Genomic DNA, 23,956 nt, shown 5'->3' on the forward strand with positions numbered 1-23,956 from the left:
GAGCCAGAACTATTCGTTATTTATCTCAGCACAGGTTCGGTGTAAGCGTTGCCTCCTTACCCGACGCTCAGGCCCTTCAGGTCCGGGACCCCTGCTTCTTAATTATGTTTCTATTATTCCCAGTGTCTAACACAATCTCTTCCACGAAGTCGGAACTTGATACATATTTGCTGAATAAACGAAAAGTTAAAGATGAGGCAGAAAGCACAGCTCCTTCCAAGGGCAGCTCTCAAGAGCCCACGTTTTCAGATTCAGCAGCGAAGCGGACGCGTCTGGTACGAGACTACAAGTCGCACAGGCGGAGAGGGGGCCCCCGGGCCTCTGGTTTCACGTCTCCCTCCTGGTCCCCGGCGGACCGGCGTCTTTTCTCCCCTGCTCGGAGTAGCCTAGCAGCGCTGGAGGCTGGCTGTCTGGTAAGCGCGGCTGTTAGAGAGGATGGAGGCGCCGTAGCCCCGCGGTGCTTCTCACAGCCTTCGCCGGCAGGGACGCGCGGGACAACCGCGCAGGCGGCTCTGCAGGGGTGGGCGCGCCATCACCCCTCTCCGTCCCTGCCTGCTTGGCGCTTTCCGAGCCCCAGCCGCGCTCAGGCAGCCTCGGGCATTGACCGCGGGGGCGCGCGCCCCGTTTCCATAGAAACGCCCGGCCTGGCGCGGCGGCGCGAGGGGCGGGCTTTCAGGCTCCCGGCGGCTGCTTGCGCCCCAGCGCGCGCCCAGGCGCCTTGGAATCCCCGTCCTTGGGCCCCCGCAAGGTCCCCGGCCGTGCGCGAGGCAGCATGATGAGGCGCACCCTGGAAAACCGGTAACAGCCCGAGCCCAGCTGCCCAGGGCCGCCCACACTGGAGGGCTGGGGTGAGGGAAGTGGAAGCCTCTGTCCGTGGGGCCTCTGCGCCGAATTCCGACCCTGAGTGGGAGGCTGCACGGTCCCCGCTGTGACCTGGGGCCTAATTCCCTGGGCTGCAGCCACCGCCGGCGGCTAAGAGGAGCCCGGGGCCCGGCCGGCTGCCACCCACCTACGCCACCGGGTCTCGGGTCCCCACACTGCCGCGGGCAGTGCGGAAGCCTAGGAGGCAGCCGGGCGCCCAAGCCGCGCTGCGCGGAGCAGCGGGAGCAGCCACCTCCCCAGTTAAGGCCAGGCCCACCCGGCCTGGGCCTTTTCCTGTGCCTACACTGTCCGGATAGTGAGGTCAGGACCCCATGGAGAGCAGTCCGCGCCGGGAGACGCTGGGTCGGTGGGTTTACGCCTTCAAAGCTGCAGAATGCCCGGGGAATGTTTGCATGTTAAATTAACGTGAAGCCTTCTCATCTCTAACGAGAATGTTTTGCCTTTTGTGTCACCTTTTCCCTAGGAACGCTCAAACGAAACAACTGCAAACAGCTGTCTCAAATGTGGAGAAGCATTTTGGAGAACTGTGCCAAATCTTCGCTGCCTATGTGCGGAAAACTGCCAGGCTGAGAGACAAAGCAGACCTCCTGGTGAATGAAATTAACGCGTATGCTGCTACAGAGACCCCGCATTTAAAGCTGGGCCTGATGAACTTTGCAGATGAGTTTGCCAAACTTCAGGATTATCGACAAGCAGAGGTATGGAGTGAGATCACAGTGTCATTGTTATGAATGAGCCATGAAGTAGTGGATGAAGGAACCGTGGAAACTTTCACTTGTAATCTACCTAACTGCAGAGGTGGATGCAAACTTGATAAAACGTACATTTTCATGTCTATAAGACTGTGTGAGTCTATTAAAGACTCACACAGTCTGTGAGTCTTTAATAAATAAAACACGTTCTGTGTTTTATTTTACCCTTTTCAAGCTAACCTTTAGGGCATCTTGAGGTCTTGAATTTCCCCACTTTATTTGCCAACTTGAATTTCCCCACTTTATTTGCCAACTTTTGGCCAAGGGGTGGCTGTTTACTGGGGGTAGTGGGAATAGTACCCAGGGGGAAGAAAATAAGCATAACTTAATGTCTTGTGTGGCACGTAAGTACGTTTTAAAGAATGACTGGAGATGGAAATGTTGGGAATGGTAATGTGGATGGATAAATTATTAATAAATGGGTAAGACATCATTGCTGCATCCATGCTCTGGAAAATTGACCAATGGTTTACTAACAACAACAAAATGCTATGAATTGTATCATGGAAGCAAACCAATACTGAGACACCGTGTGGACTTTTTGCTCTGGGTAGCAGGAGAAGTGTCCTTGTGATTGTTTTCTTTCTAAAAGCCCATATTTTTCCTTTAAATACTTAATAAGCACTTTTACTTGTATTTATTTTCAGTTTCACGGCATAGGTTAACTTATCAGAAGTTGCCCAGTTAGAACTGCGTTGCTTTTTTGTACTTTTCAGAACCTAAAACGGGAATTTCAATTTTCAAAAAACAGAATGAGTATTAAAAAAATTGAACTCGTCATTGCTATCCATACAAATTTGAAGAGTAATCATATTTGGAGGTACTTTTGGAAAAATGTGGAGTTCTTGTCATGAAACTTCTGTAATAAACAAGTAACTCTCAATTATATATGATAACTGGGGACTTAATGTTTCAAAGATAATTTATATTCACAGGTAATCCTAAAATCTTATTTTAGCCAATAATTTCAATGCCCCTTTGTAGAAAACCTTTGTGCTATTTATCAAATAGCAAAGTGAATTGATTTGCATTTGTTCTCCTTTTATTTCCCTTGCTTACCAAATGGTGGAGGTCCTAATGAACAATGACAAAAAGGTAGGCAACAAAAAGGAGAACAGAAAACAGACTTAGATAATCCTTAAACTGAATAATCAGTATGGATTATAAGAAATGGTGTAAAGCAAACTGTCCTGAATATCCATGATTTTAGGATTCCTAATATTTGAATACTTGATGAGAAGTCGATTTTTATTTTCCTAACATGTTTTAAAATGAAACATTCATATACATTTCATTTACAGAAACTAAAGAAAAATCAATATGAAATTAAGTGTATTTGTCAATTATATAAATATGTATCATTAAAAAGCCCTTTTCCTGCTATTAAAAAATGTCCATTTTAAGCAATTGAATACGTCACCTATCTTGAGAAAAAAAATTTTAATGTCCAAGAGTTATTTTTCTTATGCTATATTTAAATACTTGGTTAAAAAAATATGTCTCTTCAGTGCCTTCCACTAGTACTACTTGTAAAAGAAGTAATTACTCAAAATGTGATTTTAAAACCTGTAACGTTTAAGAAAAACTATTTAATTCTAAATGAAACAGAGATGAGACATACAGTTTGACAGCTCAGCAACTCAGACCATTTATCTTGTTCTGTAGGCTTCGATAATTCACAAATGGCTTCTCAGAAAAAAAAATGCAGCAAATACAGTGATCTCTAAGCTTTTTTGCTTTTCAAGGTTATGTTGCTTTAAATGTTTCCAGGATGCCCTGTCTTTCAGCTTTCATTTTCTTTTCTGAAAAGTTGAGCTATTACAGTTCAGAGATAATATACGCAAAGTATCCATTACTGTGCTGAACACACTGAAAATGTTAGCTGTAGTAAAATTTGAACTGTCTTAATACCCTTGAACTACTACTTTAAGGTAAAAAAGTAATCCTAAGATGATGATATGGCCAGGATGAGCTCCCGGGAAACCTGAGACATTTTCTTGTCATTTTGCTCACCAGGTGCTTTTCTACTTTTACTAGTACTGTGCAGCTTAACAGTTTTTAATGTGTTTTGAGTTTAGATTCTGAGTCTTATCAATTTCTAGTGATTAGCCTTTTATTTATAGGTTAAAATGTTAAACGTTCTAATTTAAAATTTTAATAATTTTCAATAGGTTGAAAGACTTGAAGCCAAAGTAGTTGAACCCTTGAAAACTTATGGGACCATTGTGAAAATGAAACGGGTAAGTAAATCCATTTTCTCACTTAACTGTGAGTTACTCTGGCAAAGAGTATGAGGTTTCCAATTGTTTTTTTAAATAAGAAATACAAAGTAGTGGCCAAGAGTGGTGGCTCACGCCTGTAATCCCAACACTTTGGGAGGTTGAGGCGGGCGGATCACGAGGTCAGGAGTTTGAGACCAGCCTGGCCAAGATAGTGAAACCCCGTCTCTACTAAAAATAAAAAAAATTAGCTGGGCATGGTGGCATGCACCTGTAATCCCAGCTACTCAGGAGGCCGAGGCAAGAAAATCGCTTGAACCCAGGAGGCAGAGGTTGCAGTGAGCTGAGATAGCGCCACTACACTCCAGCACGGGCGACAGTGTGAGACTCTGTCTCAAAAAAAAAAAAAAGAAATACAAAGTAGTATATAGTCATTCTTTTTACTCTGAAAGATCACTTAGATCTTTAAGAATAATGAAATAGTTTTAATGAGCTTATTAAGTATACTGTAGCAATATAGACATTATTATGGAAACTTTAAAATAATTATGAAAAATATATGGACAGAAATTGCTTTACTATATGAATATAAGTTTTTCTTTAAAGCAGGTGATAGCATTTAGACTTTTAAAATGTGTGAGAGAGTTCTATTTTTAAAACTAACTTTATTGATAATTTACATCAGCAGTCCCCAACCATTTTGGCACCAGGGACCGGTTTTGTGGAAGACAATTTTTCTTTAGTTCACAATAGGGTTTGCACTCCTATGAGAATCTGATGCTGCCTCTGATCTAACAAGAGGCAGAGCTCAGGCCTTAATGCTAGCTCGCCCACCACTCACCTGCTGTGCTGGCCCAGTTCCTAATAGGCCTGGGGGGTGGGAGCCCTTGATTTATGTGCGATAAAATTCTTCCATTTTAAGTGATCATTGAGTTTTGACAAATGTTTATACCCATGTAACCACTACCGCAATCAAAATTACACATTTATATGCATATATCTATTATGGTTAATAGTTTTGCACTGAAATTGTGTCATTATTTTGAGAGAATATTAAACACATTCTCACATACATAGACACTAATTATGTAATACTTGTAATTCCTGTGGTAATGGTACCAGGATCACACAAGAAGTATTCTTCCATTCTTAAAACAATTCTTAAAAGAATTCTTCCATTCTTAAAACTGAATTTTCTTAAGTCAGACATTTTTACTAACAAAAAAATGCCAATTTGCAGGATGACCTCAAAGCAACACTCACAGCAAGGAATCGAGAAGCTAAGCAATTAACTCAGTTAGAAAGAACACGTCAGCGAAACCCATCTGATCGACATGTTATTGTATCCTTTGAATTTGGGTCTTTAAAAAAATTTTTAAGGTATGGAGTACAAAAGTAAATGTATATAGAAATTGTGCATTTTTACTATTAAACGAGTAGAGAATTTGAATATAAAGATTGAAAAGAAATGCGTTTAGGAATTCTCACTATAGAAATTGGCTAATTTTAAAGAGGTTACGCCACCTAATTCAAATCCCCTTACATTGTTTTACACAGTAGACTTTGCAAACGAACAAACAAAAAATTCAGATGTTTTTATAAACAGTAAATTCAAATTTCTGAATTTTATTTTCACATGGTGATGACTAAATATTAATTCTACAATTAACTTAAAGATCTATTGTTAATCCTAATATATCAGTGTCCTCTATGCCCTGCTTTGAGAAAAGGAAAGAAAATTTTCCCATTTAATTTCCTTCATCTTTTAGAAATAAAACAACTATGTGACATCATGAATTCCAGCCAGTTAACCTCAGGAGACTTAAGAGTATAATTAAGATCCAAGTTGGACACAGAGAAACCTAGAAAGGACTGTCTACTATAACAAGGTTCTTCTGTTAAACATGACTGTTTCTTAAACTACAATGTGCCTTGTTCGTGAGTAAACAAAAGCATACAAAATAGTGCCTAATTGCCAGCAACTGAGATGGGTAGGACTGTGTAGAAAGCACTAACATCTGGCTGGGCATGTTGGCTCACGCCTGTAATTCCAGCACTTTGGGAGGCCGAGGCAGGCAGATCATGAGGTCAGGAGTTCGAGACCAGCCTGGCCAACAGTGAAACCCTGTCTTTACTAAAAATACAAAAATTAGCCAGGCATGGTAGCACACACCTGTAGTCCCAGCTACTTGGGAGGCTGAGGCAAGAGAATCACTTGAACCTGGGAGATGGAGGTTGTGGTGAGCTGAGATCACACCACTGCACTCCAGCCTGGAAAACAAAGTGAGACTGTCTCAAAAAAAAAAAAAAAAGAAAAAGAGAAAGAAAGCACTAACATCCCTACTGCCTCTTTTTCCCATTCCTTCTTCTATATGTCTCCTTCCTGCTTCCTTAAGGTTGTTACTGCCCAGCTCAGCCAGAAACCACATGAGGAGTGGCTCTTTGAGAGCATTTGAGGTTCCAGAACACCTCCATTCCTGAGGGGAGTCTCTTGAGCAGCGATTTGGGGCTGCGCCAGTTGCTTGGTCCTTCTTCCTTTGGACCAAAGGTACAGAAGCCCAACTTTGTACTAAACAAAAATGGGCAGCCATAGGGCTGGGAGTGCCCACTGGAGACTGGGACAGAAATATCTAGATAGTCATAGTGGCATAAGATCCGCAAATGGAGATTATAGAATCTGTGTTTTAAGCAAGTCAGACAAACCAGAGAATGCTGGAAAATTTATGACTGATAACTAGAGATCAAGGCAGAGGCTATGGGGCAGGGTGGGTGGGGGGGTTCACCAGTGTTTAAGAATTAAGCTAGGGATGAAAATTTTTTGTTTTGTTTTGTTCTTTGTGGCCTGGAGTGGGGGAGGTGGTGATACATGAAGACATCTGGAATCCTGAGTAGTTGGCAAGATTGAATCAGGAGTACTGGTGTCTACAGTAAACACAGAAATGAATCTATTCCTAAGACAAACATTTTTCTGACTTGGATGCTGTGCTGTAAACACTGCTGTGGAAGGGAGATAATCTTAGAGCACAGATGAAGCAGGTCTGTGGGTTCACATGGTGGGGAAATAAATATAACCTAAGAGATTACTGCCACAGGTGAGTCAGTGTGCTCACTGGGTAAGATCTGCAACTTGTGTATTTTGACAACCTGAGACCAAAACATGAAGGACAATCTACATACAAATGTAGTCAATATAAATATACAAATATTCGATCATAGTATTATGGCATATTTCCCAGGATAAACTCTTAAAATTCATCTATGTAGAAGTATGTTTAAGTTTGATATGTAAGATAAAATGGAGTCCCTCTGATAGAGAGGACAGGGAAAAGAAGAATCCCACGGCTCTGCCTGCTCACCCCCCAAGTAGGGCTCCAGGTGACTCCTGAACAAGCTTCCTGTAATGCAGTGTGAGAAATACCAATCTGGCTTACCCTTTTAAAAATCATTTTGAACTCTTAATTAATTCCATTTAATATACTGATATCTGTATTCATGGAGTTGTATCTTAGTATTTTAATCCAAAGCATTTCCTACTCAAGTTGGTATATTATAGAATTTTGAAGAATTTTCAATGAAAAGAAATATTAGAAATCTATATTCTCTTTGCTAAAAATGGATGTGTTACTTTAGGTGAGTTGCTATGCTCAAGTGAAGGGATTTGAGACTTTCAGAAATAAATAGTAGTTGCTGGAGGGTGATAGAAGATGAAGCTACACATATCCCAGTTATGGCTTCTGTTTCCCCATGCTTCCCTGATTTAGCCAACTCTACTTACTCTTCTAAATTTTAAAATGAAAATATCAATAAATGAGGAGGGTAAAGACATGAGTCAAAAGGAAGTAGTCACAAGTAAAAAGCTGCATCAGTCGTGTAATAAACAGTATTAGGAATTAGTCTGCTTGAATATTCTCATTAGCACAAGGTTAACATGTATCAAATAACTGTTAGAGATTTTTTCATAGTAGTAAGTCTTCAAAGGAGCTCTATTTTATCTTTGAATTTCCTGTGATGAAGTTGTGGTTTAAAGAACCTCAAACACAGAAATACAGAGAAATGTTTTTGATTCCTGGTTATGATTAAGTTGAAAGTTTGTATGATTTTTAAAAATTCTATACCCCATATTGTAAATGTATATACAAACACAGAGAGGTATAAATGAATATAATTTTAAGTACTTCGTATCTTGAAAATGTTTAGTTGAATGAACTGAATTACATAAGTAACCATAATTGATATATGGTTACAATTAATATATAACCTAATTGTAAGTGTATATAATTCTATGAGTATATAAATTTATTGAAAAAGCTGTTATACTCTCTTTGAAATGTATTTTTTCCTTTATGAAAAATTTCAGTCACAGGTGGGTAATAAAGTGGTGTGTCAAGAAATGGATCCTTATAGTAAACCCTTTTACTTGTTTCAATTTATACATTTTCTTGAAAAAGAAAGCAAAAGCTAAATGTCACAGTATTACTTATCACAGAACTTTGACAACAAATGCAAACTTTTTCTATGATTAATTATTAAATGATGATATATGTGACTTTTGAGTAAATATAATATTAGCACAAGAAACAAAACTTTATTAGGAAGAATTTAATCTGAAAACTGGGCTGTGTCTTTTTAAATTTCTGTGTTACCTTTTAAGAAAAACTCTTAAATGTTTTTGGGCAACTTTTGTTCTAGCAGACGAGATGCTTAAAGAGAGATACACAGTTAGATTAGAAATATTACTATAGCCACTGACTATATATGGCTGTTGAATTCTTGAAATACAACTAGAGTAACTTTGGAGCTAGTTTTTAATTTTTTATTTAATTTTAATTAGTTTTAATGAAAATAGCCCCATATGGCTAGTGGCCACCTATTGATTGGACAGAACAGATCCAGATAATATGAGTACATCTCCAAGCGTGTTAGACTTGCCATCTAATTTTAGTTACTAGTGTATTTATTTTTTGTAATAAGCATTAATAGAAGCAGTGTAACATGGTTGTCTTGTAAAGAAGAATCTACAAGTAGAAATCCCATGCTGAAATATTTGTAGTGTATATGGTATTCCACCTGATGAGGATATTATAGAATTAGGAATATTTAATGCATTTGGAGAACAAGTAGAAGTAAGCAAGGTAGAAAGAAAGAGTCTTTGGTTATATACCTGCTAACCCAAAATACCTCAATGTTGTAATGATTTCAAAAATCAAACTCTCAGTGGTAGAAATTCTCATAGCTGTCTCTCTACTGTGTGCCACTCTCCTTAGTCATTTCCAAAGATGATTTCATGTAATCCATACAATAGTCCTATGAGATAAGCATAAAGAGTAAGAGATAATAGGCCAGGTGCGGTGGCTTACACCTGTAATCCCTGCACTTTGGGAGGCTGAGGCTGGTGGATCACTTGAGGTCAGGAATTCAAGACCAGCCTGGCCAATGTGATGAAACCCCATCTCTTCTAAAAATACAAAAAATTAGCTGGGCGTGGTGGCATGCACCTGTAATCCTAGCTACTCAGGAGGCTGAGGCAGAAGAATCGCTTCAACCCAGGAGGCGGAGGTTGCAGTGAGCCGAGAGCGTGCCACTGCACTCTAGCCTGGGCAACAAGAGCAAAACTCTATCTCAAAAAAAAATAAATAAAAAAGAGATAATCTGTAATTGAGAGAATTGAAATAATTTTTACTAAGTCATAAGTCCTTTTCAGGGGAGAAATGGCTAATGGAGAGAGAGAGAGACAAAAGAAAAATAATTTTTGATAAATGGCACAGGTAGTGAAATAGAGGGAAGCAGTAGAAAATATGGGAGATGGTTTTACAGTAGGTTATCCAAGGGTGTCTGGAAAAAAAATTATTTTATAGACAGAAAGGGAAGGATTTGGGGGTAATTTTTGTTCTTAGGGTTTTTTTTCTAGATCGTGAATCATATCACTAAATAAAGTTCTTTATTCTGCATGTGCTTACATAGATCATTTTATTATATATGGTAAACTATAATATTAACAATTTACACTGTTATGCCAAAAAGCCGGTACTGCAATGGTAGAATTTACCAGTAGGCTCAACTGAATGAATTCTCATTTGATTTTTTTTATATCCTTGGTTGGGGAATACTTTTGTAGGCAGAAACGGAATTACAGAGAGCTGCAATGGATGCTAGCCGAACAAGTCGTCATCTGGAGGAAACTATTAACAACTTTGAAAGGCAGAAAATGAAGGATATAAAGGTAATAAAGTAACTGTTAGGGTTCAAAACATGTTTTTAACCTTATTTTTTTACTTTAAACTAATGAAAAATTTAAATTACTCTAAATTTTTTAGCCCATAATACCCCTTATAAAGAAAATATGATAAATAAGGGGGCGGGCACAGTGGCTTATGCCTGTAATCCTAGCACTTTGGGAGGCCAAGGCAGGTGGATCAGTTGAGGCCAGGAGTTTGGGATGAGCCTGGGCAACATGGAAAAACCCCATCTCTACAAAAAACTAGCCAGGTGTGGTGGCACATGCTTGTAGACCCAGCTTCTTAGGGGGCTGAGGCAGGAGGATCACCTGAGCCTGGGGAGGTCGAGGCAGCAGTGAGCCATGACTGCGCCACTGCACTCCCTGCAGTCCAGCCTGGGCAATAGAGCCAGACCCTGCCCACCCCACCCCACAACAACAACAAAAAGAAAACAGAAAAAGCAAAAAATATTACAAATAAAATGTATTTTGGTTTTTTTTTTAGTAGAAACAGTGATATATAAAAGACCAACATTTCCAACCAGAAGCCAGATATTCAGCTTTTTATCACAAATACTATTTAATCAAGGGGAACTAACATTTATTGTGTTTTTATATGCCAGGCACTTTACATAAATTCTTGCAGTCTTCACAGCAATTCCATGAGGATGAGGTGGTGTTATGAAGTTAAGCAGCCAGGCACAGTGGCTCACACCTGTAATCCCAGCACTTTGGGAAGCTAAGGCGGGCAGATCACTTGAGGTCAGGAGTTTGAGACCAGCCTGGCCAATGTGGGGAAACTCCATCTCTACTAAAAATACAAAAATTAGCCAGGCGTGATGGCACGCACCTGTAATCCCAGCTACCTGGGAGGCTGAGGCAGGAGAATCACTTGAACCCAGGAGGTGGAGGTTGCAGTGAGCCAAGAAGATCATGCCACTGCACTCCAGCCTGGGTGACAGAGCGAGACTCTGACTCAAAAAAAAAAAAAGAAAGAAATTAAGCAGAGACATAAAATATTTTACCCAAAGTACAATAGCCAGAAATAGGAGCTATAAACCAATTTTTTAATCTGTGGTTTCTGTTATAATACAGTCATTAATTTTTATCGCTTAATATTTTGTAGTAACTACATATCATCAAATAAGTAAACAGGGTAATAGTAGCCAACCACGTAAATTTGCATCTACTATGATATGGTATCTTAGTCAACAAAATCACAAGAATTGCCTTATTCTAACACATATGTAGATTTGAAACTTTCTTGGGGATCATGAAATTCAGCAGGTCTTTTTGATAACCATCTTGGAAACACTTGAAGGACCTCTTATGACCATCTTACAGACTAAAACTCATCTAAGGCTCTTTTTGGCTCACTGAAGATTTTCCTGTAACAGGCTTTAAATGTGTTTGTTTTTATTTTACTACTATTGACAAATCTTCCTTCATAAGCTATATTCTTTCAATAAAATAAGCATTATCTGCCACTTAATTATATATCTCTGAAATCCATGAAACAGTATTCATTTACATCTTTTATTTTCTTTAATTTCCTGTCATAGTTTCAAAGGATTTCTGAGCTCAGTTTAGTCACAGGCTCTGTACTCTTCTATGTAATAGTAGATTGCTACCCGCAGAAGAACATCTCAGGAGGCTGTCCCGAGACAAATTCCTTTACCAAGCTAGGAGAGTATGGTCAGGGTATAAAGTTTTATAATTGCTGACATTCCCTCTTAAACTGAGGGAGGAAGGAGAATTATTAAGATAATTAATTAGCCTTAACCTGAAAAATGGGAATGGAGACTTGTGAGCTATGCCTGATTCCACTGTTGGATAAAGGCTTCTTTAGTGATGGGAAACTGATTCCTTGCTCCATCATTGTTCCTCAGACCTGCAAATTTTTCATTTACACATGGAAATTTGTCTCTATTCTGATCTTTGGGCTCACTTCTATGTTCTGCCTGGATGCTGGTTTTAATTCCCTGAGCATTACACAGTACCAAACCCCACAGAGAAAGTGAGTGCAGCATTCCCAGCTACAATTCCTGCTACCTTGGATTTCCTGAAGCAACAGGAGATGGAGTAAGGTGCTGTATGGTGGAGGGTGCACAGAGAAGAAAAGAGCTTCTGAGCTTTTCTCTATTGTGCCCCCTAAAGAGGGAAGTCTCTTGATTTCAGGAAGTCTCTTGGTCACAGAAGAAAAATTTTTTAAAAGACAGGAAGAAACTTACACTTTAAAAACATTGGACTATAATTCACTGTGCAACTCTGGTCTTGAGTGTATACACAGATATATATCACCACTCAATGTTAGAACATTGTCATCACTTCAACCTTGTACAGTTTAGCTTTTGCCCCCCTGCCTGCCTCCCAACCCTAAGCAGCCACCACTAATTTATGGATTGAGCTATTCTGCACATTTCATAGAATGGAATCATCAAATATGTTGACTTCTGTGACTGGCTTCTTTCACTTAGCCTGCTTTCAAGGCATATCCATGTTGTAGGATGTATCAGTACTTCATTCCTTTTTTTGACCAAATAGTATTCCATTGTATGGATATACCACATTTTGTTTACTCATTTCATGGACATTTCGGTGGTTTCCACCTTTTGGCTATTGTGAATGCTAATATAAACATTTATGTACAAGTCTTTTTGTAGACATATATTTTCATTTCTTTTGGATATATACCCAGGAGTGGAATTGCTGGATTATTGGTAACTTTATGCTTAAGCATTTGAGGAAGTGCCAGACCATTTTCTAAAGTGAATGCACCATTGTGTTTGCCCACCAGCAGTATATGAGAGTTACAACTTCTCTGCATCCTCAGTACTTGCTATTCATCAGACTTCTTGATTGTAGTTCTCCTAGTGGGTTTGAAGTAGTAGTTTTATTGTAGTAGTTGTCTCATTATAGTTTTGACTTACATTCCATGATGATGCTTTTTTTTTTTTTTTTTAAGATAGAGACGAGGTCTCATTATGTTGCCCCTTGGTTTTGAACTCCTGGTCTCAGGTGATCCTCCCACTTCAGCCTCCCAAAGTGCTGGCATTACAGGCGTGAGTCACTGTGCCTGGCCTGATGATGCTTTTTGGCCATTTGTGTATATGTGCCTTGAACAAATGGCTATTGAGATCCTTTACCCTTTTTTTCTCCTTTTCTTTTTTTCTTTTTTTTTTTTTTTTTGAGACAGATTCTCGCTCTGTCGCCCAGGCTAGAGTGCAGTGGCGCGATCTCGGCTCACTGCAACCTCCACCTCCCAGGTTCAAGTGATTCTTCTGCCTCAGCCTCCCAAGTAGCTGGGATTACAGGCATGCACCACCACACCCGGCTAATTTTTGTATTTTTAGTAGAGATGGGGTTTCACCATGTTGGCCAGGCTGGTCCTGAACTCCTGACCTCAGGTGATCTGCCCACCTCCGCCTCCCAAAGCTCTGGGATTACAGGCGTGAGCCACCATGCCCGGCTCCTTTACCCTTATTTTAACTGGATTGTCTTATTTCTGAGTTGTGAGAGATTTTTATATATTCTAGATAGAAGTCCCTTATCAGATAATCTGCAGTTTTTCCCATTCTGTGGGTTGCCTTGTCACTTTCTTGATAGTGTCTTTGAAGCACAGGTTTTTAATTTTCATGAAATCCAATTTATCTCTCTTTTCTTACTTGTGCTTTGATGTTATAGCTAAGAATCCACTGCCAAATCCAAGGTCATGAATATTTATTCGTATGTTCTCTTAACAATTTTATAGTTTCAGCCCTTATATGTCTTTGATCCATTTGAATTAATTTTTATATATGGTTAAATTTTGTAAAGGTTAAATTTCATTCTTTTGCATATGACTGTCTGGTTGCAGCACCATTTGTTGAAGGGACTATTCTTTCCTCAAATGAATGGTCTTGGCATCTTTGTTGAAAATCAGTTGATGTGGTTTTACTTCTGGGCTCCCTTTCCTTTTCATTGATCTATGTGTCTATCCTTATGCCAATACCACACTGTCCTAACATTGCTTTATGGTATGTTTTTAAATCAGGTAATGTGAGTCTTTGTACTTTCTTCTTTTTTTAAAATTGATGTGGCTATTCTGGATCTATGGCAATCCTGTATGAATCTTAGAATCAATTTGTCAGTTTCTACAAAGAAGTCAGTTCGGGTTCTTACAAGGATTGTATCAAATATGTAGATCAATTTGAGGAGTATTGACATCTTAAGAGTAATTCTTCCAGTCCATGAACATGGGATATTTTTCCATTTATTTTAATATTCTTTAATTTCTTTAAACACTATTTGTAGTTTTCAGAATATAAATTGTGCACATCTTTTGTTAAACTTCTTCCTAAGTATTTTATACTTCCTGTTGCTATCGTAAATGGATTTGTTTTCCTAATTTCATTTTCAGATTGCTTGTCACAAATGTATAGAAATACAGTTGATTTTTGTATACTGACTTATGTCTTACAACCTTGCCAAACTTGATTATTAGTTCTAATAGTTTTTTAGTGGATTCGTTACAATTTTCCACATATAAATTCTGTTTTCTGCAACAACCTACAATTTAAATGCAAACTCCCATAACCCTAGCAGACTCCCAGAAATATGAGCACTAGATATCAATACCAGATATTAGGGTTCTGAATCTCCATTCTGCACATCATTCCTCATCACTGTCAAATTGCTTCCTTTCCAAGTAAAGCCGCATTTGGGATCTTTTATAATAAAGAGGGATGTAGAAATCTCACAACAGTAGCCTCAAAGATCAGTCAATAAGGGTTACATTATAGCCCCCTTACTTTTTTTTTTTTTAATAGAGCTGGTGTCTCCCTGTGTTGCCCAGGCTTGTCTCAAACTCCTGGGCTCAAGCAGTCCCCCCACCTCAACCTCCCCAGGTGCTGAGATTACAGGTGTAAGCTACTGTGCCTGGCTGGCCCCCTTATTTCTAATAAAAACAATAGTCAGATATTACCATGTTGATCTTAGCATGTCTCATAAACATTTCTGTGAGATAAATGCTTGGAAAAGTCAGATTATTGATACCACTCTTAATTTGGGGAGAAACGGAACATTCCTATTCTTACCTGTTATCAGGCTACTGCTTCTGATAAGGGCAGAGTTTGTGGCTCCTTTAACCATTCTGGAAGCAGAAATGATTGGCAGTAGTGAGCACTGCTCATAACTGTGAGTGCATTACTGTGTTTGAGGTGAGTTTAATTGATAAGTCCATTTGAATTTTGGTATTGGTATTAAACAGCAAGGTAATACATTTTTGACAGACTTTTCATAGGAACTTTGCAGAGTGTCTCTCTGAAATCGGCTGGCATAGAACTTAGTGTACAAAATGAGAGAAAAATCACAATCCTGTTTGTTTCCATGTATTAGGAAAAGTCATCAGTATATGATGAATGTCAAGGGAATTTCACAGTTACAAAAAAGGTACTTAACCAGGAGTTGCTCCTGTAACAAATGGGGATGGGAACTCAGTATGTAGTGAAGTAGCTGACATGAGCAAGAAACATCATAATTAATTTTTTATAGCTTTATTTTTATTATAAATATAAATCATAAAACTTATCCATAAGATTAGACAAAAATTTAGTCTCACCACCCAAAAATATTCATCATTTTTTATTTTATCCTTCCAGATTTTTCCTATGCATATATACAGAGACATAGTAATAACAATAACAAACATTTCTTAAACATTGACTGTGTGCCAGGTACCATTCTAAGCATTTTGCATGAATAAACTCATTAATTCCTCAAAACATCATTATGAGGAAGGTACTATTTTTAGTCCTAACAGTTATACATTAATGGGACCACTGTATATATAGCATCTCTTCTTAAAACTTATGGATATATTTATGCCAAGAAACAGATCCATATCATTTTTGTTATCTTTATGATATTCTGCAGTATGGTTATACTAGTTCATTTAACCAGTCCTCATTGGTGAATGTCTAGGTTATTTTTGCAATTGCAGCTGTCACTGCATCATTACACATTGTTAAACAGCAGCCTTTGTGCTGGCCCAGTTATTCTCTTGAGATAAATTACTAGGAGTGGAGTTCCTCCTTCAGAGCATACTTTTAATTTTAATATATATTTTTAAAACTTCTGTCCACAAAGGTTAAACCAACTTACATTCCTGCTAAACCTTGCATAAGCACAGGTACAATGGTGAGTTTGTTTTTTTGTTGTTGTTTTGAGACGGAGTCTCGCTCTGTCACACAGTCTGTAGTATGGTGGCATGATCTTGGGTTACTGCAACCTCTGCCTCCCGGATTCAAGTGATTCTCCTGCCTCAGCCACCCAAGTAGCTGGCATTACAGGCGTGCACCACCATGCCCAGCTAATTTTTGTATTTTTAGTAGAAACAGGGTTTCACCATGTTGGCCAGGGTAGTCTAGAACTCCTGACCTCAGGTGATCCACCTGCCTCGGCCTCCCAAAGTGCCAGGATTACAGGCATGAGCCACTGCACCTGGCCTGTGTTTTTTTGTTTTTGTTTTTTTTAATATGACAATGTTGACACCATAAGTTGCAGTATTTTTAATAAGACAATAGGTAAAAAATCAGTATCATTTGTTATTACTGCTGAGCTTTTTAAATGTATTTAGCGATACATTCCTTTAGTAAATTATATTTTTCCTTAACCTATATTTCTGTTGGATGTTGGAATTTCTTACTAATTTCTAAAAATTCTTTATATTGAGAAAATTAGCCCTTCAAATTAAAGAGAAAGTACGTTGCAAATGTATTTTCTCATTTTACTGCTTAGTGTTTTTGCCACCTCTAAGTTTTCTTTTTATTGCCAAATCCATCTTCTTATCTTTGGTTTCTTCCTTGGTGTCATGCTTAGAAAGGTTTTCATCCCCTAGGTTATATAAATACTTGCTTATATTTTCTTGATTTTTAAAATATTTTAAACATTAAATATTTAGCCGGCAGCTGTGTTTTGCATGTGGTATGACATGGATATATAACTTTAATTTTCAAATGGATAAACAGTTCTCTTACATCCTTTATTGAATATCCTATACGCTGGAGAGCTGTCATTTCCTCTTTGCGAAAATGTTCTTAAAACCTTTTCGTTAAAGATCTCTTTTGTTAATCAAACAAGATGGACGCTTTACTGTTAGTCATTACATCCAATTTAGCTAGTTGACTTTGTTGTTCTTGTTGAGACAGAAGTCTCCAAATGTTGCCCAAGCTGGTCTGGGACACCTGGACCCAAGGGAACCTCCTCCCTCAGCCTGCCAAGTAGCTGGGATTATAGGCACATGCCATTGTGCCTGGCTAGTTTACTTCTTGAGCATTAAAAATGGGTGTATTGGCTTGTCATCGACTCTTAGTTCAGTTTTCCCTCTGGGAGTTTCCACACTCAAGAAAACCTGACTCCTTTCTGGTTTGCAACTATCATAAGGACACTAACAACTAAGAGTAGGTCCCAGCCCTGGTCAGAAGCCATTCCTCCTCTAAGGTACTCCTGGGTATCTAGAGATACTTTAATATGAAATCCAAAATTGTATTTTAGCATAATGCCGTTTATCAGTCAGTTGCCAGCCTGGTATACCTGAGCCCTCTATAACTTACATGAAGTGACAGTAAGGGTCATTGTGAATCATCGTTACAAGTCTTTTTTACCTAGGCCCTGTCCTCTCAGACTGACGTATATCACTGAGTAGCAGTCAGAGCCTCTTAACGCTCCCTTAAGTGTTTTTCCAATCATCTAGGAAGAATGGGGCTGGAGGAAAGAATCACAGGCCACTGATAATTATCTATATGGCTATCCTCCAAAGTATACGACCACTCCTTTCTGGGTTATCTTAGGAGAGCAGGGATGAAGGGAAATGTGTATTTGACTACTGCCTACTAATATAATCCATGCTTGAGTATTTTCTGCCTTGTTCTTATTCAGCCCAGTTCTCTCTACATTGCTTATTTTGTTATAATTAACAAAATGATAAGATCATATTTATTAAAAACTTGCCTGGTTTCCATCTTTTCCATACCTACTGATTACCTCACCCCCTGCTTAGATAAACATGCACATCTTCACTCATACTCTTTGTTCATGACTTCCTTGTCATAGGTTTCCATCATGCTTATAGAGGTTACCTGCACGGTTTATCTGTGAAGGAAATGATTGATTCCGGCAAGAACAGCACAGTTCAGTGGGCAACAGCAAAAAAACCTTAAATGAGCTATAACCTTGTAGCCTTAGAATCAGATCTGTGTCTAAAGAGTCTGACCTGTGAGCAACACTGGGCAAGTCAATATTTGTAAACTGGAACGCTCTATGCAAATATATGGTGTTATCATCAGTGGCAGGAGTGTCATTACTACCAAGTAACTCCTTTATGTTTAGAGAATACGAGTAGCATACAGTGTGGAACATAATTCCTGTTTAAAAAACGTTCTCCTGTTTAAACATCAGTTGGAATTGCTAAAACACCAGCTTCATAACTGAACTGCTCTAATACTTAATAAGCATATGATATTAAAAGTATATAGTAGCATACATTTTAGTCAGATCTTATGTTATTATAAATGTCAATTACTAGGTATAAAGAGAACTAACTAAAATAAAAAATAAGAGGGAAGTGAATGGTGATAAAGGAAATACTTTGTATAATTTGAAGGTTTGGCAGCAAAAGGTCTTCACAACTGTTTTTCAGTTATCTTTTGTACTTTATTTACCCTATAGAAAAACAGATACTTCTGTATTTTATAAAATACCAAGACTATAGTGAGGAATAAAGTTACTATATTCATAAAGAAATTTAAATCATTGTTTAAATTCAATTCTTTGGTTTTTTTTAGACTATATTTTCTGAATTTATCACAATCGAAATGTTATTTCACGGCAAAGCTTTAGAGGTCTACACTGCTGCCTACCAGAATATACAAAACATTGACGAAGATGAAGATTTAGAGGTAGGACTATGTCTATCTAAGCTCAGTTCTTCTGTTAATGTGGAAATATTTAAAAGAGAACATTAGTATGTGATTAATATCTTTTTTTTTTTGAGACAGAGTCTCACTCTGTTGCCCAGGTTGGAGTGCAGTAGTGTGATCTCAGCTCACTGCAACTTCCGTCTCGTGGGTTTAAGCAATTCTTCTGCCTCAGCCTCCCAACTAGCTTGGATTACAGGTGCCCGCCACCATGCCCAGCTAATTTTTGTATTTTTAGTAGAGATGCAGTTTTACCATGTTAGCCAGGCTGGTCTTGAACTCCTGATCTCAAGTGATGCGCCCACCTCGGCCTCCCAAAGTGCTGGGATTACAGGCATGAACCACCGTGCCCAGCCATGATTAGTATCTTAACTTTGAACACTATAGTGGTTATTATGTGTAATCCAAAATAGATGAACTTTTATGATTTTCCATTTATTTTCAATTTTTCAAATTAACCATGGCAAAAGTTCCAAGAGTTAATTTATTAATAGCTAGTAAAATATAATTTACATAAAGCCATTAAATAAAATACTGTGTATCATTTTGACTGGTGATATAAGCCCACTGAAGTGTGCTAAAAAATAGTTAACATTTATTGACTTCAGTAACATTTGAGTGTTTACATCATGCACAATGCCCAAAGCTTTACATGCATTTTCTCATTCAAACCTCAAAATCTTAGGTGGTAGGTGCTGCTATAACTCTCATTTTACAACTACAGAAGCAGGCTTAGAGGATTTAAATAACTTATTTGTGGCCACTTAGCTAGTAAATAGCACAATCAGGATTCTGACTGACTGTGTAATGTAATCACTAAGCTATGAAATAAATGTAGGTTATGTAAGCTTGCTTTATGCTGATGGTTTTAGTTAAATGCAAATAATTCTGATTGGCCAACTAACATTAGAGCAAGTAAATATCAAAGACTGGTCCTCAATGAGCAATTCTGTAAATATCCAACCCTCTTACCTTCCAAACGGAAAAAATAAAGGTACGAAAGTATTTATGCTGAAGTAAACTGTTCAAGACATACTTTCCCCATCTCATCTCTAATATAGAAGTGAAAAAAGCCATGTAATCCCACATATAACAAGAGTTCTGTGTTAATAAAATATGGAAGTGTCTACCACTTAACAAATTTGAAGATTCCCCCGAATTTTTTTTTTTTTTGTATCTTCCCCCGCCTTCCAAGACAGAGTCTTGCTCTGTCACCCAGTCTGGAGTGCAGTGGTGCAATCTCGGCTCACTGCAACCTCCGCCTCCTGGGTTCAAGTGATTCTCCTGCCTCAGCCTACCTAGTAGCTGGGATTACAGGTGCCTGCCACCATGCCCGGCTAATTTTTCTATTTTTAGTAGAGATGGGGTTTCACCATGTTGGCCAGGCTGCTCTCAAACTCCCAACCTCATAATCCGCCCGCCTTGGCCTCCCAAAGTGCTGGGATCACAGGTGTGAGCCACTGCGCCTGGCCTAGTTTTTTTTTGTATCTTAACTATCAGTAAAGAGACCCTCTGAGCCTTCCTGTCCCATTACTCCACGGGCTCCAGGAAACTTAAAACCAGAATATAGGTTAAAGAGAATGAAGAAAGTACATATTACAGTATGTGTATATATGTTTCTAATGTCAAAATCTAATTTGTTTTATATCAGTTATATATACATATTTATATTTCTCTATTTGTCAATCATGACTTCCCAAGTGTTAATTCCAAACACTACAGCTAAGGTTTCTTAACTTTCACTCCTTTTCATGTCCTGCTTTTAAAAATTGATTATAAAGGCCAGGCGCAGTGGCCCACACCTGCAATCCCAGCACTTTGGGAGTCCAAGGCGGGTGGATCACCTGAGGTCAGGAGTTCGAGACCAGCCTGGCCAACATGGTGAAACCCCATCTCTACTAAAAATACAAAAATTAGCCAGGCTTGGTGGCACGCGCCTGTAATCCCAGCTACTCGGGAGGCTGAGGCAGAAGAATCGCTTGACTCCGGGCGTCAGAGTTTGCAGTGAGCCAAGATTGTGCCACTGCACTCTAGCCTGGCAACAGAGTGAGACTCCATCCAAAAAAAAAAAATTGATTATCAAGCTTTCATCTGTCATTTATAAAATAATAAAATAGCAAACGTTTATATAATTACTTTGAGTCAGCTACTGATCTTTGCATTTTAACTATATCATTTTAATCCTCTCAACAACTTTGATAAAAGTACTTATTTCTGATTTCTGTGGATGAGAAAACTGAAGCACAGTGAGGTTAAGAAACTTCCCAGAGATCTCATAGCTAGTAAGTAACAGAGCTGGAAGTCTGATCCGGAAGTCTGACTACAAGGCCCATTATGCTTTAATCCTCTCTACATTAGACTTCCAGAAGTATGGTTCTTGATGAGTGGCATTAACCATTTCCTGCAAGAAATAACACTGCATTTAGTGGCAGCTTCAAAAGTGATCCCCCAATTCTCCTTCAAGACTGTAGTCCACTTTATAAGTATTTTCATTCTTCTTTGTATAATACCTCTGACATACCATTTGTTAACTGACCTTAAAGTTCCTTCAAGCCCTTCAGTCCCCAGGGTTTTCCTCCTCATTCCAGAGGTCCTAGATATTTTTTTGTCGCACCACTTCCTTTATAACTTTTTACCAGTACTCTTAATCAGCCATCTAAGTAGTTTGTGGGAGAAGAGCTCTATGTAAAACTAAAGGTCTCAGGAATATGTGGTAGATTTTTTTTTTTAATATCAACTCCCCTACTTTCTAGTGAAGTAATACTGAGCAAGTTAACTTCTTCGCTCTTCAGCTTCCTCCTTTCTAAAATGGAGATACTGTAGTACTTACCTCATATAGTGTTAGTTCAACAACTGTTTATTGAGCACCTCATATGCACCAAGCACCATTCTAAGTGTGAAGGATGTAGCATTCTAAGAAACAGTCCAAGTTGTCAAAGCAGTAACTTTAAATCTACCAGGGAATTCAGACATTAAAAACTGTGTAATGATTTTTTTATATGACCAGTCCTATAAAGAAAAAAAAAAGTGTTGTGTGTGATGGAGGGTTACAAATAGTCTGGAGAATCAGAGTGATTTCTTAGAATCTTGAGGGATGCATGGGAGGATGCCTGGCAAAAACTTTCAGGTAGAGGGCATAGATAGATATACCAAGGTCCTGAGGCAGGACTGTTGTGAAGAAAGAACAGTGTATTTAAAACAACACAGTTGAGAATCATGGCATGTCATGGAAAAAAACAAAAACAAAACAGCACAGTATAGGGCACGAGCATGTGTTCAATGAACCACGGGCATAAACTATTATTATGCCATTATTGTGGAGAGAAGAGTCTGGAGAGAACTGTGGGACCAGGGGAAGTAACTAATTGATGTAACTGATATAATATCAAACAGGTACCTACCAAGAGGAAAGATCCTATAAATACAGGTTTCTTGGAAAGAAGTAAAGAAAACATGCAGAAAAAGACAGAAATAACTTGCTATTCTTCCAGATAGTCCATGCTTTGTAAGAACCGCTGAGATTTATTCCAGCTGCAGCCAGTGTTTTGTAGTTAGGCACCTCCAGTTATATCACAAACCATCTTAATTGTTCTTCACATAAAAAGTACTGTCAGCTGGGCGCGGTGGCTCATGCCTGTAATCCCAGCACTTTGGGAGGCCGAGGCAGGCCTCCCAAACTCCTGAACTCATGAGGTCAGGAGTTCGAGACCATCCTGGCCAACATGATGAAACTCTGTCTCTACTAAAGATATAAAAAATTAGCCAGGCATGGTGGCACGTGCCTGTAATCCCAGCTACTCGAGAGGCTGAGATGGAAGGAATTGCTTGAACCTGGGAGGCAGAGGTTGCAGTGAGCTGAGAGCGTGCCAATTGCACTCCAGCCTGGGTGACAGGGTGAGACTCTATCTCACACACACAAAAAAATATTGTCAGGTCACCTCTGTATTAACTTCAGAGCACATTCAGATCTTGAGAACTGCTCTTAGAAGAGATCTTGGACCATGTTGGAAAATGCATTATTGCCAATAAATTGGAGTAAAATGTTAATTGTAATAAATATTTAACTGGTATAGACTTGTATCCCAAGGGTTACATACTGTTTTCCATTTCCCACTTTAAATTCCATCTTTGCTAGAAAAGTTAATGTTTTAAGAAAAATGTTTCTCCTCCAAATACCAGTTAATGAGTCATTGCATTTATTTTTTATTTATTTATTTTTTTGAGACGGAGTCTCGCTCTGTCACCCAGGCTGGAGTGCAGTGGCGCTATCTCCGCTCACTGCAAGCTCCACCTCCCGGATTCACACCATTCTCCTGCTTCAGCCTCCTGACTAGCTGGGACTACAGGCACCCGCCACCTCGCCTGGCTAATTTTTTGTATTTTTAGTAGAGATGGGGTTTCACCATGTTAGCCAGGATGGTCTCGATCTCCTGACCTCATGATCCGCCCGCCTTGGCCTCCCAAAGTGCTGGGACTGCAGGCGTGAGCCACGGTGCCCGGCCCAAGTCATTGCATTTTTATGTCATACCAGGATGTCAGTGGTCCATGTCTGGCACCAAAATTGAATTTGGTCCTTGGTAACCTGTTAACCTAATTAGCACCCCTGAATTACTTTAAAACACAAGTCTCACCTCCTGTCTTTTGTCCTTGATTCCTTCCGTGTCCTGAAGTTCTCTTAAAGGAATGTGTAGCCATCCCCTAATTTAGGTCTCCTTCCCCCCTCCCCATAGATGTTAATTAAATTCACTTTTGCCAAATGAATGATGTTAACTATGTTTGCAACTTAACATCATTCATTTGGCAAAAATGAATTTAATTAACATCTTCTATTTGCCAGGGAGGAGATGCATAGATAAAACAGGGCTCCGTTGGTCTAGAGAACTTAAGACTCATTGAGACAGATATGTAATCAATTACAAAACACTGAGTTAAAAA

The 23,956-nt window shown here is 38.9% G+C and overlaps 1 protein-coding gene and 1 long non-coding RNA gene across 6 annotated transcripts in view; one reads left to right on the forward strand and one right to left on the reverse strand.

Annotated features, from left to right (window-relative positions):
• The window catches only part of LOC134730992 (uncharacterized), a 30,839-nt gene extending 30,415 nt beyond the window's left edge, over positions 1–424 (reverse strand). Inside the window, exon 1 of the long non-coding RNA XR_010112989.1 lies at positions 61–424. This is a non-coding gene — a long non-coding RNA (uncharacterized LOC134730992). The remainder of the gene's footprint in view (positions 1–60) is intronic.
• A 198-nt stretch (positions 425–622) lies between these two features.
• CIBAR1 (CBY1 interacting BAR domain containing 1) overlaps positions 623–23,956 on the forward strand; it is a 28,834-nt gene continuing 5,500 nt past the window's right edge. Inside the window, exons 1-7 of one of the 5 annotated variants that reach the window (XM_055116732.2) lie at positions 637–798; positions 1,346–1,580; positions 3,806–3,874; positions 5,094–5,195; positions 7,697–7,702; positions 9,969–10,073; positions 18,890–19,003. In XM_055116732.2, coding sequence (XP_054972707.1) covers positions 773–798; positions 1,346–1,580; positions 3,806–3,874; positions 5,094–5,195; positions 7,697–7,702; positions 9,969–10,073; positions 18,890–19,003 — 657 coding nt within the window. In that variant the 5' untranslated portion in view covers positions 637–772. Of the gene's footprint in view, positions 799–1,345; positions 1,581–2,705; positions 2,730–3,805; positions 3,875–5,093; positions 5,196–7,696; positions 7,703–9,968; positions 10,074–18,889; positions 19,004–23,956 lie in introns of all 5 variants that reach the window. The other 4 variants (XM_055116729.2, XM_055116733.2, XM_055116731.2 and 1 more) reach the window with 4 other exon arrangements.

Source organism: Pan paniscus, chromosome 7, assembly GCF_029289425.2.
Source record: "Pan paniscus chromosome 7, NHGRI_mPanPan1-v2.0_pri, whole genome shotgun sequence".
Classification (NCBI taxonomy): domain Eukaryota; kingdom Metazoa; phylum Chordata; class Mammalia; order Primates; family Hominidae; genus Pan; species Pan paniscus.